At 33.8% G+C, this 21,782-nt stretch overlaps 2 protein-coding genes across 2 annotated transcripts in view; one reads left to right on the top strand and one right to left on the bottom strand.

Annotated features, from left to right (window-relative positions):
• LOC127869081 (leucine-rich repeat serine/threonine-protein kinase 1-like) overlaps positions 1-8,864 on the bottom strand; it is an 80,688-nt gene extending 71,824 nt beyond the window's left edge. The window contains exons 1-3 of the mRNA XM_052411370.1: positions 8,740-8,864; positions 7,686-7,980; positions 1,039-1,082 (exon numbers count right to left, since the gene is read on the bottom strand). Coding sequence (XP_052267330.1) covers positions 1,039-1,082; positions 7,686-7,881 — 240 coding nt within the window. The 5' untranslated portion in view covers positions 7,882-7,980; positions 8,740-8,864. The remainder of the gene's footprint in view (positions 1-1,038; positions 1,083-7,685; positions 7,981-8,739) is intronic.
• A 31-nt stretch (positions 8,865-8,895) lies between these two features.
• On the top strand, positions 8,896-21,328 carry LOC127869093 (ADP-ribosylation factor-like protein 6-interacting protein 1). The gene is made up of 6 exons (XM_052411410.1): positions 8,896-9,023; positions 13,098-13,237; positions 13,689-13,808; positions 15,474-15,591; positions 18,377-18,461; positions 19,357-21,328. Exons 1-6 carry the CDS (start codon positions 8,919-8,921, stop codon positions 19,470-19,472), a joined length of 684 nt encoding a protein of 227 aa, XP_052267370.1. The 5' UTR covers positions 8,896-8,918; the 3' UTR covers positions 19,473-21,328.
• The last annotated feature ends 454 nt before the right edge of the window (positions 21,329-21,782 follow it).

Here is a 21,782-nt window from a genome sequence, read left to right as displayed (position 1 = left end):
CCAATTGATTTCTACAAACCCATGAAGTTTCATGTTGAAATGTTGTATCGAATTTGAAATATAGCCCTGAAAAATTCCATCATACAAACTCAACAGAGGGCAATAACTCTTTTTTAAGAAAGTGAAGGGTTATGGTTCTAATGCATGGCACTTCTCCTCATTAATATCTATACAACCATGAAGTTTCATGTTGAAGTCTTGCATGGTATCTGAGATATAGCCCTGAAAGTTACATCATACAAACAAACAAGCAAATTCGTTGAATTGATATACCCCGCCAATATGCTGCTGGACACAAAAGTGATATATTTGACACTCAAAGAGCATTTTTTCAAGATACAAAGGGCCATAACTCTGTTATTAACAGATGGTGTACAATGCCATTTGGTGTGAATCATCCTTTTATCCATATATATATATATACTCATACCAAGTTTCAATGAAATCCGCCAAAGCACTTCCAAGATATGGCTCCGGACGGACGGACGGAGAGACGGACGGACAGACAACGCCAAAACAATATCCCTCCGCCTATGGCAGGGGATAACAAAGGGCAATAACTATTACATGTATTAAAGAAAGTGTAGAGTTATGGATCTTGTGCATGGCACTTCTCATTATTTATATCTATACACCTATGAAGTTTTATGTTGATATCTTATATAGTTTCTGAGATATAGCCCAAAAATGCTTTGTGACACACAGACAGACAGGGCGGACTGACAGACTGACGGACGGAAAAACGCCAATTCTATATCCCTCCCCTTTGGCAGGGGATAATAAGCCAGGGCATTCATTGGATCAAAAAAAGTTCCCTTCTCAAAATAAGTTGCCAATTTGCATGAGAATAATATAAATATTGCCAATAACTAATATTTTTACATTTCAAGATAATAAACATCATTGTCCCATAAAGTAGAATAAATTCTTGGGCTGCTGTACTTTTACAAGTTAATGTAACCTTTTCAATAAGTATAAATCAAAGCAGATTTCTTGAAACTTAACATTTTATCAACTGAAACAAAGAACACTAATTACCATATGGTTAAGTTCCGCTGATGTAGCAGGCATGCTTGGGTCAGCTACAAAAAATCAAGAGCAAACACAGATTAAAGGGGCCTTTTCACCTTTTGGTAAATTTACAAAATAAAAAAATTTGTTTCAGATTCGCAAATTTTCGTTTTAGTTATGATATTTGTGAAGAAACAGTAATACTGAGCATTTACCGTGCTCTAAAATAGCCATTATATCCATCGTTTGACGATTTAAAAACCTGAAAATTATAAAGTGTTGCAACGTGAATTTTTGAGAGTTCTGTTGTTGTCGTTATATTCAAAGACCTATAGCTAACACAGATTGGAATCTCTCGTCTCCGCTATAGCGATATGCGATAATATCTATCGGCGGACGCGGGTCACGTGACATTGATTTTGGAGATGCCGGTGTACCTGTAGATTATTCCCTGTTCCAGCTGCTGTCGGCCATTTTCTTATAAAGCAAACAATTATTCTTCGTAATTAGTCGTTAATATTTGATGTCGTAGGGTATTCTGAGCATGATCTGGTTAGTTTATATTATTTTGATATTGTTATTAGCAATATTAATGTGTTAATTAGTGTTTTTAGCGCTCGGTTGTCAGTTTGCAGAGCAATGGATGCCTGAAAGCGCAACGTTACGAACTTTACGTAGTGAGCAAAGTAGGTCTCCGAAAATAGACATATTGAATATTTTTTGTGTGATTAGAAATAAGTTTTTATTTTCTGTCTTGATAATTCTTTAGGTTTTGGTAGTTATTATTCTAATTAATTATTAATTTATCGGAATTTGAAAGAGAACACTGGATTCGTTCATTTTCGATAATTTTTGAAAAATTGAAAGGCCCGAAGCATTTTTCTATAAACTTCTTCATTCAGCATCACATATTGATAACGTAAGATTTTTATGCTAGGTGAGATGTTAATCTATGTATGATTTATAAAAAGTAGACGAAAATGAGGTATTTTAAAGGATTTTGCCTTTGTACAATTTGTACTATTTATACTGTTATTTCATTCAATCAAGTGGTTTGTATTTTGTTGAAACACTTTTCTATTTTATTTCTCATCCAATATATATGAAGTAAGATTTTTATGCTAGGCAAGATGTTAATCTAAGTATAGATTTAAACAAACTACAAGAAAATATTCAATTTAAAGGATTTGGCCTTATACACTGTTGGTACAATTTTAAGCTCTTTTCTTCTGTTGTACAAGATTGCTGTCAAACGTGTTTTTGTTCTTATTGATAAACTTTTTCATTTTTCATCCCAAATCGATTAAGTCAGATTGTTATGCTTGGTGATATGTAATTCTAGGTATGATTAATAAAAAGTAGACGAAAATAAGTCATTTTAAAGGATTTTGCCTTTGTACATTTTGTACAATTTTATACTGTTATTTCATTCAATAATTTTTCACACCTGTCGCCAAAGTGGTTTGTTTCTTTGTGAAAACTTTTCCATTTCTCATCCCATATCGTTGAAGTAAGATTTTTATGCTTGGCAATATGTTAATCTAAGTATAGATTTTAAAAAACTAGAAGAAAATATTCAATTTAAAGGATTTGGCCTTATACAATGTTGGTACAATTTTAAGCTCTTTTCTTCTGTTGTACAAGATAGCTGTCAAACGTGTTTTTGTTCTTTTTGATAAACTTTTTCATTTTTCATCCCAAATAGAGTAAGTCAGATTTTTATGCTTGGTGATATGTTAATCTTGGTATGAATTAATTAAACTGGAGGATAATGTTCATTTTAAAGGATTTTGGCCTTGTACAAAAATGGTACAATTTTAAGCTCTTTTACCCTATTATACACACATGTTGTCAAACGTGCTTTGGTTCATTGTGAAAAACTGTCATTATTCACCTCAAATTGAAGAAATAAGATTTTTATTCTGGGTAATATGTTTATCTTGGTATGAATAAAAGAACTAGATGAAAGTACAATGTATGGGTTTAAATTCTCATTTAATATCTTATTTTATTAGTATTACCAGTTTTCCTGTCAATGTTACACATGCAAGTTATTATACAAACATATTTTAACAGATAGCTGTGAGCTTACTATTAAAACACAAACAAAAGCTGTGAGATGACTATAAAAACCACAAATTGTCATTGTTAAAAGCGTAAGCAATAGCAGAGCACATGTTATTAGTTTCAATATTCCCATACTGATAGTCCTGATGTTAAACTTCTGGTACAGACCTATAGTCCCAGTTTATTTCAAATTACCGGTATTCAGTGACTTTAAAGCATCTCTCAGGCTGGCGGATGTTTTCTTTACATTTTTTGCACTTTTCTCAGTTTTCTTATTTATTAGTTTTGTAATTGCAAAACCTCTTACAGTAAGAAATATATATAGTCTTGTATTCTCGTGAACAAATTGGACACACATATATATCTTTCTTATCAACACTAACACTATGTTTATAAGTACAAACAGAGTCATTGTCAGCATAGTCCCCTTCAAAAAGCTCATCAAGGTCTAAATCACTATCACTCCAAGCGAAAAAATCAGGGTCTCTGTTACGCGACATGATTGCACAAATGATACAGAATTTAAAAATGTAAAATCCAAAATATGTACTAGTATGTCCAACTTATAAGATACACAATCGAGAATAGCCTTTTTTAAACAGTTTTATACAGCATTTCATGTGTTTATAACGTACTATTTATAAACAAGTATATTAAAAACTAACACATTCACAACAAAGACTTACCTTAATTGGACATCACAATGACATATAAAGAATGAATTCGCCGGCCGCGGCCACTGATCACACAATTAAAATCAATCAACAACGCAAACTGATAATTGAAGTAAGAATCCCTTCTTTTAATTAATTTTCAAGAGTAAAGAAAATACACACAAAGCATCTTCAGTTCGCTAATTGATCCGACGATTAACACGCGCGTGAAATGTTTTTGTTTTTTGCTTTTCGCGAAATCCTAGCCCACGATACTGAAAGCTTAATTTAATAAACAACAGAAAAAAACTGGCTTACAAACAAAACTTTAATAACCTATAACTCATGAATAAGATCTAAATAAAAAGAGAATTAAACAATTGAAAAAAATCTACACAATCAATATTGAAATAAGTCGAACTAAAACCGTTTTTGGATCGAACGATCATAGCATTTATTATACTGTAATGTTGTTTTAATCAGAGACCTAGATCTATGTGTCCACATATATCTATCCGTTTTGAAATAATAATATTTTATAAGGTTTTAACTGTCTGAAATACCAAATTATACAAGAATATTTTATCAGCAAAAGCCTTTCAAATAAACTATTCAACAGCATTCTCGCCGCGATTTGGAAGTTCTTAGCTTAATTGCTTCAATGATCGCGGCGTTATGAATTCTTTTTGTAGGTAAATAAAATCGAGATTTTATAACAAGGGACAAAATTGTCACAAAACCAGGTTTTCATTGTGAAAAAAAAATCTGATAAAGGGAGAAAACTCAAACTGAACTTTTGAAATGACCAAAAAAAATGAAGCCCCTTTGTAAGTTTTTTTTTTTTTTTAAATCTATTTTTAGTCGTGGCGACCTTGACATTGGAGATATTGACGTGATTCTTTCGTGGGACACACCGTCCCATGATGGTGAACAAATGTGCCAAATGATTTTAAAATCTCACAATGAATGACATAGTTATGGCCAGGACAAGCTCATTTATGGCCATTTTTGACCTTTGAACTCAAAGTGTGACCTTGACCTTGGAGATATCGACGTAATTATTTCGCGCGACACACCGTCCAATGATGGTGAACAAATGTGCCAAATGATTTTAAAATCTGACGATGAACGACATAGTTATGGCTCGGACAAGCTCATTTATGGCCATTTTTGACCTTTGAACTCAAAGTGTGACCTTGACCTTGGAGATATCGACGTAATTATTTCGCGCGACACACCGTCCAATGATGGTGAACAAATGTGCCAAATGATTTTAAAATCTGACAATGAACGACATAGTTATGGCCCGGACAAGCTTATTCCGCCAGCCCGCCAGCCAGCCAGCCCGCCAGCCAGCCCGCCCGCATTCGCCAATCTAATAACCAGTTTTTTCCTTCGGAAAACCTGGTTAAAAACATAATTACTCATGTTTCTATGAAACTTAATTTTATGAAAATCGGATCATTATTGACCAAGTTACAGCCACCTTTCTCAGCGCCGTAACATTTTCGCATAACTTTTCTCGATAATCGTAGCCGTTGCTACTGACGCGTCGCTATCTTATCGCAATCGTGATACACCGGCTATCTCCGGACTACTCCGATTGATTCATGGAATAAATCGTCTGCTGATCCCAAGTGGTCTTATCAGTTTCTCGACCACGTGACCCCGCCGAGAGATAGCCCGATAAGGCGCGAAGTTTCCAATCTGTGTTATCTATAGGTCTTTGTTATATTTTGTGAAACTACGAGGATTGCTTATATAAAGTATAAAATACAACGGTTAACCTATTTTGTATGAGCACGGATGGCCGAAAGGTCTAAGTGGTAAACTTTTACTCCAGGACCCAAGGGGTCAGTGGTTTGAGCCCTGTTGAGGGTTACTTTTTTTTCTGTTTTTAATTTTATTCTTTTTTTTTTACTTTAGCTTTTTAGATCCAATGTTTACATTTATCAATATAAAGCATTTAATCACAAACTTCCATACATGCCAAAATCTGTGAAAAGGCCCCTTTAACCCATTATAACTTAGATAAGTATTTTCACGCATTTGTAGTCCCTTTGAAAATTCAATTTAATTTTAGACATTTCTTACCAGATTCAAGTTTTGAAGGCTTCATTTCCAACCTTAAGATACTGATGAGCAGCAAACATCATAAAACCAGAACAGACTGCGAGTTAACTCGCAGGCTGCTCTGGTTTTATGCTGTTTGCACATAGCCATTTTCACTTTGCTGAGTCAGGGAGAGGGTTAAAAAATGACACACATACTACAGTTTGCAGTTGTGTTTTGGAGAAAAATAAAATCATCTCATCAACTAAATAAACAAGTCTGGTTTCAGCAATAATAAAACAGAAGATCATAGAAGTTAGAGGTTGTTAAATGGGCCTGTATTTTAAACACTCATCTGATGAGTGTTTAAAATACAGGCCCATTTAACAACCTCTAATTTCTATACCCTTAACAAGCAAGTGATGATTAACAAGCAAATTCGTAGAATTGATATCCCCCCCAAAAAACTTCTGGACACAAATATTTCTGGACGGATGGACAACGCCAACATCCTCTCATCCATTTATATACTCATACCAAGTTTCAAGGAAATCTGTCAAAGCACTTCCAAGATATGGCTCCGGACACATTAAAAAAATCATTTTTTCAAGATAAAAAGGGCCATAACTCCGTTAATAACCGATGGTGTATAATGCCATTTGGCGTGCATCATCCTCTTATCCATATATACTCATACAAAGTTTCAATGAAATCCGCCAAAGCACTTTGAAGCTATGGCTCCGGACACAAAAAAAGCATTTTTTCAAGATACAAAGGGCCATAACTACGTTATTAACAGCTGGTGTACAATGCCATTTGGCGTGCATCATCCTCTTATCCATATATATACTCCAGCAACCAAGTTTCAATGAAATCCGCCAGAGCACTTCCAAGATATGGCTCCGGACACAAAAGTGCCGGCCAGCCGGACAGAAGGACATACAACGCCATAACAATATCCCTCCGCCTATGGAGGGGGATAAAAAATGGAAGTCTGGTAATTAAAATGGTGTTTAATAATGTCCTTGTGTAATTATTTTATACATACAACAGGCACGAAAGAAAATAAATTCAAAAGAAGGAATTCACTCCAAAATCACATACACATTAACCAACCTTAAAGAACCTTAATTAAACATAACATTTAACATACTAGGCTGTTTGAAGTATTGAGTTTTTGGCTTGTATCAATAAATCTTTTATAGTCAAAGGTATTAATAGAGATAATGCTTGATGTTTTCACATAATTAACACAATTTTGAATCATTAGTGATTTTTTTGCTCAAAATTACAGCCGATTTTCGGCTGCTTCCCAATCGCAAAATTCCATGTTTTTTCCCCAAAATCTGACCAAAATTTCCCCAAAAAAGCCCAATTTCAAAAAAAAATAATTTTTTTTTAGAAAGAAGTCTCTTATGACTTAATTATGATTTCTTAACTCTAGATCTCAACTTTATTTTTTAAACATCCTACACAATATATAACTTTAATTTAGTCCTTTTTGTCAACAAATAATTCCCAAATTTGCCACTTTTATTGATTAAAATTAAAAAATCCCAATTTAACCAGACTCCTTTTCCCAAAATGGCTAGAAAAACCCCTGAACATGCACTTAAGAACAATATTAATTCTGTTATTTATAATCATATTTATAATACTTAATTTTTCCGAATTTCATGGTTTATGGCGCTATTTTTCTCAATTTCACTATTTATCGTGCTTATTTTCCCAATTCAAATGGCACAGGCTGTAACAAATAAAAGCAAACAAAATCACTGTTACAATACTCGCTTTAACTCATGGTTTCATATTGGCGGGTTTGTTACATTTCTTCAGTCTAAAATAACAACAGAATAATTCGGGTTTGCTTGGTCAAACTTTTGATTTTGATGGCTGCATTACCTCCGTTCTGAAGAAGCACTTTTAAGCACTTAACGCTGCTATTCGAGACCGCAGTGAACACTGGTGTGCGGCCCATACGGTCCCGAGCATTTATGTTTTTTCGCCCTGTCCCCTGCAGAAAGTCTGTCATCGCCTCATTGTTGTCGTATAATGCAGACTGGTGTAGGACCTGCCCTGGCCAGTCTTCTTCCATCATAGTAACAAAGGACTTTATACTTGGGACCTTATAGTTTACAGTGGCGTCAAAATGTTAACCCTTCATGGCAGACGATGAACTATGAACTCTCTGCTGGCACTAAAGAAAATTCTATTTAATGAGAGAAGTTACACAATTTTAGACACCTAAAAAGCTATATGTTAAAAGCAATATCTTTTTACACATAGTGTGGTGAGGATCAGATGAAAATTGACTTTGCTCAACAAAGTATTAATCCATACAATAAAACATGTTCAACAATGTTTGATTTCAAATATTTGTTTAAAAGCGTGTAATCCACAGAAAAACGCAATATTGAATCCATAAAAGCAAATGGCAAGTTCTAGATAATTTCTTAATGATTTAGAAGATGTTACCTCAATGGAAATATTACAGCTAAAAAGAAATTGTTTTTTTTAATTTGTTATATAAGGGTAGCATTGACATTAAAAACAAATTGTCATGGGGCACAGTGGTGTGGCTCTTACTTAGTGATGGGTACAGGAACATCATCCCACAGGCTTTACAGTACTGATTAAATACATATGTTCGTGCAGTCAGAAAATAAAAAACGACATTTCTCATGGCATTATGAAGCCAGCCCAGAACTAAGTAGAGCAGTAGATGACTGTCTTATAATGACATATGACCATGAGTCAACTTAAATTTTATTGTATCATTCAATGAATGTGTATGATATTGCATTGTAATTTTATATTTTCTGATTAACTGATTGTGCTATAAAAGGTGCTATACGTATTTACATTATTGCAACTTAAAAAGTAAGTATCTGTTTCAGCTTCCATTTTTATGTGAACGTTAAGTACAAGAGAATTCAGATACCAGTATAACACACACCAATGCAATTGTTCTGTTTTCTTCTGCAATTTGTAGTTTTTGTTTTAACGTAAATCCCCAAAACGTTCCGAATCATGTGACATTTTGAAGACGCTCGTTTGTTCAATCAGAACATATTGCAAAAGTAAAACAGGCGCCTGTTTGATATTGAAGTTTGGTTCCGTGCCCAATGAACGTACATGAGTGTTTGGAACTCATCAAATGGTAGCCAAACAGAAATTTCATTCAAGATGGAGGAAGAAAGAAGTATTGATTCCAATAATTTTAATAGCGACGAAAGTCAGGTATCTGTATTTTTTAGCAATAAAAATTGATTCATTTGTTGAATATCAACGTATACAGTTATATTAAAATATTTACAAATGCCCACTATGAATGGTGCAGTTTGTTGCGTAGAAGCTGTAGTTTTGTTGCCCTTCTCCTGCTTCTTGCGGTTTCCAGTCAACTCGTATCCTAGTCAACTCGTACCCGATTTGGTCAACTCGTACTTTAGTCATTTTTCAGATTGGTCAACTCGTACCTTTTTAATATTTGTTCTTTATGGAAACAAATTGCGATGGGTGTTTGCATGCATTTGATGTTTTTTATGTTTATTGCAGGTACGAGTTGACCAAATAATTCGGTTGTACTGAGCAAGTGTGACACCTAAAAAGTATACAAATCGTTCTGATACAAATTTCTTTGTTTCATTTTTTTTTGTATTGTGGCAAAAATAAGATTAATGCCAAATTCTATTATGACAATGCCATTTTATTTTTTTAAATTAACTGTAAGCAATATTGAATTAGTTATTTAAAAACGTAAATTAGTTATATATCATCACGTTCCATAAATACATCAGTTCTCATTGTATATACATATGGGGCCTGCTTTCTGCCAATCTTGGTATTAGTGTACATTGTACAACACACCAATGGCGGCTGAGCGCAGAATACTGCAATCGGCCTTCAAAAAAATCTATATGGATTTGCGGACAGAAATACAAAGAAGGAATCTGCGGACGATATATACAATTGTTGCGTTATAACTCGTATACAGATAACTCTATTGATAGTTCTGTGTTCTTTATTCAGTTCTTTACATAATGTTTCAAAGTCCAATACATCCAAGTCCAAAAGTTAATCAACAATATATTACAAAATCCGTTCAAATCCATCCGTATGAAATTCTAATTAAATAATGTATTGAATTAATACATCAAGCAAAAATACTATGTTAATTGCGGAAGAGAAACCTATCACCGAAGACGTAATTTATCATATATATCGGTCATTTTGGTTTGCTTATACAATAAATGGTCATTTTAATTGAAAAGGCAGACGAAATCGACTAAAGTTTTAATATAAATTGACGTTTAATCTCTCCATTTGGAGACCGTTTACATAATTTACGAAATTGGCCTTTAAGTTGGGCTGCTTACCATTTTGATATTTATATAATTAAATAATAATAATCTAATACCTTAAAGCGGGTATATACGATTTTTATATGTGTTGAATTGTAAAATATTGATACAAATATGTTATAATAACACACAATATGCAAAAAAAATGATACATTTAAGACGAATTTCATAAAATACAGCAAATATAAATTAGAGCCCCGAGCCGATTGTGACGAAGATAATTCGTAATTATTTTCCTACAATAACCGATGCATTCGTCTTTTTAGTAAGTGTTCGTGTGTCGTATGAATCGATATCGCTGCAGGAATTTCAAATGAACCGTTAAACTAAATTTAGATTCACATCGTACATGCATGATATACATGCTGGCGAATTCGGCTGTACAGCCTTTTTCGATTTCAGAATTAAATATCTGGCTTATTTAGCATTTTTCGACACATGTTCTTCTTAACTTTTATTTTAGTTTATATTGAAATATATGTATAATAAGTTTTTACACATTTTATATTAATAAATAAATATTTGACAAGATCGTATATACCCGCTTTAATGTTTTTATTATAATTGAGCATTTTCTTTGAGGCCAATTTCTACAAAATTTAAAATATACTGCTCTGTTTTATTTACATAATTCGTGTTTATTTACTTAATCATACGCTAATAATCATATTAAAAATCATATTAAAGATAATTAAAAAAAAATATAATAATAACAGTTCTGTTTTATAAACATGATTTATGCATTCATCAATATTTAGTATACTCTTTAGGATAATAGTTTCAACTTAATAATCATATTCTACATAACTAATTTCTGTATGATTTAGTAATTGTTCTCAATGTTAACTATTAGTGCTGCAACAATATACCGGTATATCGGTATATATCGCAATACGCAATCCGCATATTGTATTGCGATACGATTTTCGTCATACCGGTACGAAAATTTTACAAACATGCATCTACATTTCGTTCAGAAAAGCCATCCAAAATAATGATATCAAGGTAAACAAAACAAAGGGGTATTTTGTAAAAATAAATTGTTACGTACAAATGGCATTCTAAAAAGTCTATTATACAGAGTAGCGTTGTTACATGGGAGCATTCATTCTATGCTTTTAAACGAATTATCGTTGAATTAATTACGCACAACTAAATGTTTCTTTCGATTCTGAAATGAGCATTATTAAATTTGTAATCCGAATTTCGGAAACATGCTTCCGAAATGTAATGCTAACGCGACAATAAAAAAAGTGCTTTATTCTTTTTCTCAATAAAAAGCGAAAGCGCGCAAAAATTATACAGACATGTAGAACGTCGCGTGCAAAGTGTTGGTGTATTTGTGTTGTATAAAACGGGAACATCACGTCAGGCGATTTACGCGTGTTCAGTGGGAGAAAAAAAACGCCCGATTGGAAGTTATTTCATCACATCTTTAAATAGTAACAAATGCCAAAATGTATTTGATATGTAAGAAAATTGGTGAATGTTTGTGTTTTGTGTTATTCTTGAGCATTTTTATAGTAAACATTTACCAGAATTTGCTTTAAAACTGGAATATACGGGATTATCGGGTAATTGGCGAGTCATAATTTTGGTACAAGTAAGCAATATATTGCGATATATTGCAATACGGGTTTTTGAGCTGACAATATATCGCAATACGCTTTTTGGCGTATTGTTGCAGCACTATTAACTATATTAGGTTAATACGACACTCAATCAATCAATTAACACAGATCGTTATCTCTTTAATCTCTTAATTAATCGACATTGATCAATAAAGGCCAGTTGCTACTTCACACAGCACAATACACGCGAGAATTATTGGAAGTTGATCAGTTTAGTAAAATGAATATTGATGATGTTTTTATTGAGATTTAATGATGTTTATATGAATTTTAAATTTACTTGCCTATGCAGGAATCGACAAGATTACAATAAATTAGATAATCCGACAGACGGTGGTTATATATTGCTGAATGAAAGAACCATAAACAACGCAAGAAGTTACACTCAAAATCTCATAATCTTAATGATTATAATGCACATATTAATTTACAAATAATTTATAAATTTAATATATACAGCTTATATATAAAATAATAAATGATGCACTTTATATTGTGTACATTTTAATTTAGACTTTACATACTCACCAGTTCCAAATAGTTTATTATATCCTTTAACTTCAAAGTGGATCATACCTTTAATTGGTTAAGTCATCATACAATCAAACATTTTATCAAAGAAAATGCCGACAACTACCGCGCGTGTCATTTTAGATGCACGACAAACAAATTGTTTAACAAATCGCCGACGGTCCTGTTGTCATAAAGGTGTTATTAGTCAACATTTTATCAAACAAAACGCAGACAAACACGTCCTTTATAATTATACACGTGTGAAAAATAATGAACTTGTCTACTTTTGAAAAAAACAACTTTTTTTTATATAACCTTTATCTATATTAATATCAAAATCATATACAAAAACATATTTCACGTCTTTGATATATATAAATAATTTTTAGGAGGGTATGTGTTGACCAATTTGGGTACGAGTTGACTAGTGGGGGTACGAGTTGACCAAAAATCGGGTACGAGTTGACCAAATCGGGTACGAGTTGACCGAAGGTACGAGTTGACTAAGGTACGAGTTGACTAGCTCCCCTTCTTGCAAGTCCTTTGCTAGTGCCACAGTTCGGGCACCAGAAACAGATCTTCCCTTGGATAGGGTCATCTTTTTGAAACAATCATTCTGTTTCTCTAACTCTTCAGACCAATTCTGGACAAATTTTATTTTGAACAAGCGTGCATGCGAAAGACAACACAAATCCATAACATAACATACAATTTACAAACAGAAAGTGAAGTCCCTGATTAGCCTGCGCAGATATATTAAGCCCTGTTTTTAAAGAGCAAGGTTCATATGTGTGTGTTTTTTCCTCCAGGAACGGAAGGATCCCTTGAGTCAGATCAAACATGACTTGGAGGGTTGGCGGGAAGTGCTGTTGCCCCTCAACAAGCTGTTGAACTGGGAGAAATCCGTCTACCCCGGGATCATTGTTGGAAGCACCACTTTCATCTTTATGTAACCACAGTTTCACAGTGTTATGCGATTGTCCCTAATTAACAGTACATTTTAAACTACTTATATTATTTATTTGTTAATGAATCATAGTTTTATTGTTACCATATAAATTCATGGCCGTTTGGAAACTGTTAAGTTAATAAAAAAATTATTTGCAGTTTTGTTATTGAAACAAGACTTATTGTCCATTGTGTTCTGTTCCATATTTGAAATGGATGAGCTTATAGTTTTATGAGGTAAAGAATTGAAAGAAAGATGACACGTTTTTATTTAAGCTTTTTCTCTTCAGGTTTTGTTCTCCAAAAAGTGAAATTGTATTCAGTTTTGATGCAAAAGTAATAATCTGATTTATAACGTGTAAAACTGACTTTATAAAAGTAAGATAAACAAATTAATTCTTAAAAAGCAGGCAAATTGATTTTAATTTATATAAGCAGCATGTTTCTTTCAGGCTTATCTGGTACTTCCAGCCATCAGTGTTGACCACCTTCTCCCTTATAGGTCTGACTCTCAGTCTGGTAGACTTCCTGGTTCCCCTCGTGGGACCAACTGTGCTTGGACGCAGCAAGTGGTGAGTGCAAACTGTTTAATTTCTGGGTGAATTCTGACGCAGTGAAACCTTGCTTTATTTGTTCCTTGGAGCCGGGTTCAGAAAGTGGTGGCTGTCAAATTGTTTAATATATTTCTCTGAAATGACGTGCTCCAGCCAGAATTTGCCAAAAGGGAACCTTTGTGCGAACAATCATATTATACCTGTTTCGTATTTCAATAATTTAATGAACATGTTTTATAGATATTTCAAATGGTATGTTTTTTTATTGACAACATTGTTTATTTTGGTCTTATAACTAGTTTTACTTAGAAACATTGTTCCTATGTACATAAACACAATTGGTGACACCCTCAAAAACTTAGTCATGTAGGCATGATCATATAGGCATGATCAGATCACAACTCTCAGCATTTTTTCTTAGACAGAGCTAATTCCAAACATGACCTATTTGTGTAACAGATTATTACAAAACTTAGCATACCATAATGCAGTTAAGCAAAGCATGGTGGAGGTTTGAGGTGACATTTTTTAAATAAAAAAAGTAATAATATAAGTAAGAATGCATATATTGTTAAAAAATCTTGTATTGCTCATTACTGTTGTTTAATTCTGCCGATAGCGTTTTCGAATACCAAAAATATTGTTTTTCAGCACTCTGTTGTTAGCTATAAGGTATGCATGTTGGAAGATGTGTGAAGACTTTTTTCTGAGTGCATCTTTCAGTTCTTCTTACATACATGTATTTCATTATGCAGTGTGTCCAAAGGGGAAAAATGCGTCGTTTTTAGGAAAAGGGGAAAATTAAAATTCACTTGTTTATATGTAATGATATTTATTATATTAATACACATGTTTGTATGAATATAATATTGACAGCTGAGTGTCTTTGTCCTTTTTCTTAAAATTAAAATATTTATCAATGATTTTTTCAACATTAGTTTCAGACATTTCAGCCTTCATGCACAGTCTCAGTTTTCTTAGCCATTTTGAGTCTAATTGGGATCTTTTAAATTGATAAAATGGGAAATTTGAGCATTTTTTATAAATAAAATGGACCAAATTGGAATGATTTTATCAACAAATATTGACACAATATAGATACATCAGGCCTTTTCCTGGCCATTTTGGGAGAAAAATGCAATTAATGTGAATAGTCAACTGATTTGGGAAAAACTATTTAATATAACTCTTTATAATAATTCAAAATAATATAAATTATAGTTATATACTTTGTTAGTTGTTTATGAAATAAATTTGAGATATATTTATCATGATTATGAGACAGTTCTTTCTAAAAAAAAAAAAAAAAAAAATTTTTTTTTATTTTTTTTTTACTTCTGGAGGGGATTTTTTTTACAAAATGGGGGAAAAATATATGCTCTTTTTTGAGGGGAATAGGGCAGAATATCGGCCCCGAAATTGCCATAAAAAAAACACTGTTATGCATGTATGCGCTTGCTTGTTCCTAAGTGCTGAAAAACAATTCCAAATTATAGATGCATTGCAGCTGGTTTTAAGTTCTTAATGTTGACACAAGATTGTTTACTAATGGACCTGGGTACATGCATCGCAGCTTGTGTTTCATTCTTAATTATGACACAACATTGTTTCCTACAGGACTGTGGTTCATGCATCGCAGCTGGTGTTTTGTTCTTAATTTTCACTCAAGATTGTTTCCTACAGGACTGGGGTACAAGAGAAGCAGTATGAGCAGATTTGCATTCGAATCCTCAACTTCAGATACCATGTGTGTGAATTCACCAACTCTGCTATCACCCTGAAAAACGAGCGGCCAAAGATTGTGAGTTAAAGTTGAAATGGTCAAAACTATGTATTTGGCCCGATTGCCTTGAAAGTTTATAGGCTGATGTCCTGTTTGATACCCTTCATGTCTCTTTGATGAGAAGAACCAGTGTTTTGTGTCTTTGGATCAATATTACGGCTATTTTGGCTGTTTTATTGAGTTTAATGGAGAACATGTTGTAGTTTGCTATGTCAGAGTTAACCCTGATAAATGGTTTCAATGTTTGAAGTTTTTTGGAGTAATATATATGCCCCCCTTCGAAGAAGAGGGGGTATATTGCTTTGCTCATGTCGGTCTGTCGGTCTGTCGGTCGGTCTATCCGTCCACCAGGTGGTTGTCAGACGATAACTCAAGAACGCTTGTGCCTAGGATCATGAAACTTCATAGGTACATTGATCATGACTAGCAGATGACCCCTATTGATTTTGAGGTCACTAGGTCAAAGTTCAAGGTCACGGTGACTCGAAATAGTAAAAAAAAAATTTGAATGATAATTTTAGAATGCATACGCGGCCAACAGGGCACACTCTGAACAATATTACTGAAGCAACTGGTCTGTAATCCTAAATCTATAATTATCAGTCCAATGAAACATCATCCTTTTAGTAAAATACAGTGGATCAGTAAAAATATTATCAGAATATGAGAAATTTTTGTATATTTTGTATATTAAATATTGTGTTAATGTTTAATTTTGTTGATTAATATAAATATAAGCAGGACAGGGGAGGTAATACACTACAGGGGAAACAAATGCAATAAGTTTAAATTTATTGTTACAGATTTGCCTCCCTTGTAATATATTTAAATTTTACCAAATGTAAGGCTAACTGCATTTTTGTAATGCATTCTACTACTACTACTACTACTACTACTACTATTACTACTACTGCTACTACTGCTGCTGCTGCTGCTGCTGCTGCTACTACTACTACTACTACTTCTACTACTACTACTTCTACTACTACTACTACTACTACTACTACTACTACTACTACTACTACTACTACTACTACTACTACTACTACTACTACTACTACTTCTACTGCTATTACTACTACTACTCTACTACTACTACTACTACTACTACTACTACTTCTACTACTACTACTACTACTGCTATTACTACTACTACTACTACTACTACTACTACTACTACTACTACTACTACTACTACTACTACTACTTCTACTACTGCTCTACTACTACTACTACTACTACTACTACTACTACTACTACTACTACTACTTCTACTACTACTACTACTACTACTACTACTACTACTACTATTTCTTTTGCTACCACCACCACCACCTACTACTACTACTACTCTATTACTACTACTTCTACTACTACTACTCTATTACTACTACTACTACTACTACTACTACTACTACTTCTACTACTACTCTACTACTACTACTTCTACTACCACCACCACTTCTACCACCACCACCACCACCACCACCACCACCACCACCACCACCACCACCACCACCACCACCACCACCACCATTCACAGTGACAAAAAACGTATTCAGTGACAAAAAACATATTCACACAATGGCTGCTACTACAACTTATAGCCCATATAGGGGGGCATGCATGTTTTACAAACAGCCCATGTTATTAATATGTTTTTTATTATTATAATTATTAAAATTATAAATGTTAAAGAATAAATTGTTTGAAGCTAAATTCACATGAGTGAAAACCATTAAAGCCTACCAAATACATTCCCATATGTTTGGGAAAAGAATTATTGTTCATTTCATAACAGTATGTTTTAAAATTCCGAATATAATATGCATCCATATTTGTTTTGAGAATTTCCCATTGGTTATTAAAATCTAATGAAATGCAATTTATTTTCAAGATGATATTTTTATTTACTTTTTTTACAAAATATTCAGTGGCGAGTGCCTTTTTGGATCATACAACAAGTATAAGTTACAACCAAATTTTAATGCCAACACAGAATGGGAGGTATTAGGTGTGCACTGCCAACACAGAATGGGAGGTATAAGGTGTGCACTTGTTTGTTGATCTGTATAACTATAAGTCCTGAAGTTTGTTTTTGGATCTTTTCTAAAATTAATGGGTGGATTTTGCTCAAACTTTCACAGTTGAATAACCTTAATATATTAATGATATTTTGTAACGGATTTCGGGTTGCGACGACTTTTGGGATAATTATGAATCTTTGCCTGTTTTACCAACATAAAATATACAGCCCTCTGTTTTTAATTCCTTTTAATTACTGGATGGTTCTTGCTCAAATGTTCACAGTTGAATGAAAATGTGGAGATGAGCATAAAGACAAGACTTTTTTTTGGAAATTATTTTACATTTGTTTTCAACTAAAGGATATAAAGTTTCAAAATTGTGTGTGTTCAATTCCTCAATTTAGCAGATTTGCTCAAACTTTAACAAAATGTGTAGATAATCATTATAGAAAGGACTGCGACTTGTTTATGCCTTTTTTGTCCACTGTAGAACAAAAGTGGATTTGGCGGTGGTTAAACAATCTTGGGGGCATGTGACAGATTTCTAGTTAAGCTCATGATTTAAAAAATGGTACTGTATGTGAAAGGTACCAATTTCAAAGGAAATTAGGGGAAGGAAATTAACCAAGAAAATGAACATAACCTAATCACGGCTGTTGGTGCTAATCAATAATTCTTCTTCAATATTTTTATTGTTATTTTAATTTGTCGTACGCAGTTAATATCTGCAATAAACTGTCAATATTGAAGATGGTTTGTGTGTTCTGCGATTTCAGTACTTCCTGCTGGTCATGGGATTCCTTGCCTTGTTTGCCTGGATTGGGAGTCAGATTGATAACCTCTTCCTGACCTACTTGATCTGTAAGAACACTCTGAATTACCTTACTCTCTGGCCTACCTGATCTGTAAGTACACTCGCTGAATAACCTTGCTCTCTGGTCTACCTGACCTGTAAGTACACTCTCTGAATTACCTTACTCTCTGACCTACCTGACCTGTAAGTACACTCTCTGAATTACCTTGCTCTCTGGTCTACCTGATATGTAAGTACACTCTCTGAATTACCTTACTGTCTGACCTACCTGATGTGTAAATACACTCTAAATTACCTTACTGTCTGACCTACCTGATCTGTAAGTACACTCTCAGAATTACCTTACTCGCTGACCTACCTGATATGTTAGTACACTCACTGAATTACCTTACTCTCTGGCCTACCTAATCTGTAAGTACACTCTCTGAATTACCTTACTCTCTTGCTTACCTGATCAGTAAGTACACTCTCTGACCTACCTGATCTGTAAGTTCACCCTCTGAATTACCTTACACTCTGGCCTATCTTACTTTCTAAACTTATCTGTAAATACATTCTTTAACTAACCAAATTCTATGGCCAAACTTACTTTCTGAATAATCTTCTGTCTGTACACTCTCTAAACTATCTTACTCTCTGGCCTACCTCTCTGACTCACTTTGATCTATTAGTTAAATGTCTATCCATTCAAATCCCAGAATGGGCTGCCACTACTCAGATCCTATTTAGCTTGCCAGCCACTATTTGAAATTGGCTTCAGCTTGAAGTGTTTCTTATCGACATCTTAAACAATATTAATCTCCCTTCTTGGAGCTCATTTTCTATTGCTCCTTTCAGTTCCCATTGAGCTCATTTACAATTGCTCCTTTCTATTTCCATTTAGCTCATTTCCTATTGCTCCTTTCTATATCCATTTAGCTCATTTCCTGTTGCTCCTTTCAGTAAACCTTGCCCTGTTGATGCCAGGACTTCGAAATCAGAAGGTCATCCAGGGTTACTTCAGCAAAGCTGGCGCCCTCTTTAGGAGCGTTGTCCTTGGAAAACCAAAAACCAAGTGAACACTGTCATCATCTTCTGATTTATGTGTGTGTCATTGTGGTGTGCAATATGTTTTGTGCTTCTTAACTCAAAGCCCCATAGTAACATAAAATTTACAATTTAAAATGCTCTGTCATGATGTTTTAATGTTTACTTTTTCTTTTATTTGAAAATGTAATTTTACATGTTTTTTTCACCAATTATTTTCTTGCAAAAATAATGAAAGCTTATAATAACCATCATGAAAATCAACAAGTAAATGTGATGATATTTTTCAGAGACTAGTGCTTTTTTAAAGTAATTAAATGCAGTCTATTGATTATTAGTTTTCTACCAAAGAATATGTATTGACAATATTGAGGACATCAATATCTGTTATTGTTTTTTTAATGTACTTTATTCCATGCATTTGTTTGACATCATTTTATTGTAAATAGTTATTGAAAATCGTTTGTGTCCTGATGATTTTTAAGTTTTTGTATTGCAAGAAATCCTGTTTTTGCTTTTTTGAACTGATTACCCATTTTCTAGTCAGTCTTTTGTTTGTTTTTCCATTTCAATTCTTAAGCAGTCAAAACTGCATTATTGCAAAATTTACAAATTGATTTTGTTGAATTGATTTTCTGTAACTGGCAGATTTTTTGCTATCAAATATCTGGACATGTTGTTGTACAAGCCATTGTATGTCTCTTTTAAAAATACTTTGTAAAAAGATATAATTTTTTAGATGTTTATCCTTGTAGCATTTGATATTATGTTTGGCAAGGTGAATGAAGAAAACTACTAAATCATCAGAAAAATGTTTGTACAATGTTTGTGAAGCATTTTTATAATTTTAGTATGTCATAATCTATGTCTTGTGACATTATTTTCAATTTTTCTTCGACGGTAAATCACTTTGTCCATGCTTTTAGTTTCAGTACACTAAAATACAGTTAAAGTTACTAGCTGCCAAAGTATTTGTTAGAATGCCTGAATTCCTCTTTTTCTGGATACCTGTTAGAACCCTATGACTTGCACACCATTTTTTTGGGCCGTGCTCTGTGAAAAGGGGGTTTTATGCATGTGTGTAAAGTGCCGTCCCAGATTAGCCTGTGCAGTCCTCACAGGCTAATCTGGGAGGACACTTTTTGCCTAAACTGGATTTTTGAAAAGAAGAGACTTTCTGTAAACAAAAAATACCATAAAAGCGGAAAGTGTCGTCCCTGATTAGCCTTTGCGCACATGCATTAAACCCCCTTTTCACAGAGCACGGCCCATTTATTTTGGGAGTTTGGCACTGTTGGTTCACTCAATGGAGATCATCATGAGTATATTGAAATTAATTTAAAGGGTTGAGTGTAAAACTGTCATATTTGCATCAAATTTCTATGTAATATACAATATTTTCAAATTCACCTATTTCATGTGTGTTACTTCAACCTTATGCAAATTGGTCACAATGTTGTCTTCCTGTGGTTTATAAGTGTTCAATTTAGAATTGGATGGGGATATTCCAGTGGTGAGAGGGAGTGATTGTGTGCATTTTCCTGTGAGTGAAGGATTCGTCTTGTTTTGCAGCTACATTTTTTTCATATGAATAATTGTTAAATCCCATTCATAAAGTTTTGCTGTTTGTTTACATAGCCTTTAATTGTAGCAGTTTACGTATTACAAACTGGTTAATTTTTGTATATTTTGCATGCTTGTTGTGTACAATGGGCCAATGGCTGCTCTACTTGACATTATTGTAATCTCATTGGTAGACTTATCAGTATTCGTTTTTGAGCCTTGCTCTGGGAAACACAGGGCTTTATGTATGTGCAGTCCACAGAGGGGCTTTATGTATGTGCAGTCCGCAGAGAGGCTTTATGTATGTGCAGTCCGCAGAGGGGCTTTATGTATGTGCAGTCCGCAGAGGGGCTTTATGCATGTGCAGTCCGCAGAGGGGCTTTATGTATGTGCAGTCTGCAGAGGGGCTTTATGTATGTACAGTCCGCAGAGGGGCTTTATGTATGTGCAGTCCGCAGAGGGGCTTTATGTATGTGCAGTCCGCAGAGGCTTATCAAGTATGACACTTTCGGATTTTACGGAATCATGAGTTTTAAGGCGTGTCTTATCTAAATTCGAATTATGACGAAAAGTGTTGTCCCTGATTAGCATGCCCAGGTTAATTTGGGACGACACTTTATGGACATAAATAAAGCCCTGTCTTTTCAGAGTGATGGTCATTTGTATAAAATGCATAATGTGTGTTGTACTCTGAATTGTGTGGCCCATACTCTATTACATTGTGTAGTGGTGTAACACTATGGCCTATTTCTTTGTTTTTCGCTCAGTAAATTGTTGTT

The sequence above is a fragment of the Dreissena polymorpha genome, chromosome 2 (assembly GCF_020536995.1).
Source record: "Dreissena polymorpha isolate Duluth1 chromosome 2, UMN_Dpol_1.0, whole genome shotgun sequence".
NCBI lineage: Eukaryota > Metazoa > Mollusca > Bivalvia > Myida > Dreissenidae > Dreissena > Dreissena polymorpha.
Note: the sequence above shows the minus strand (reverse complement) of the source record. Positions and strands in the feature narration are given on the sequence as shown.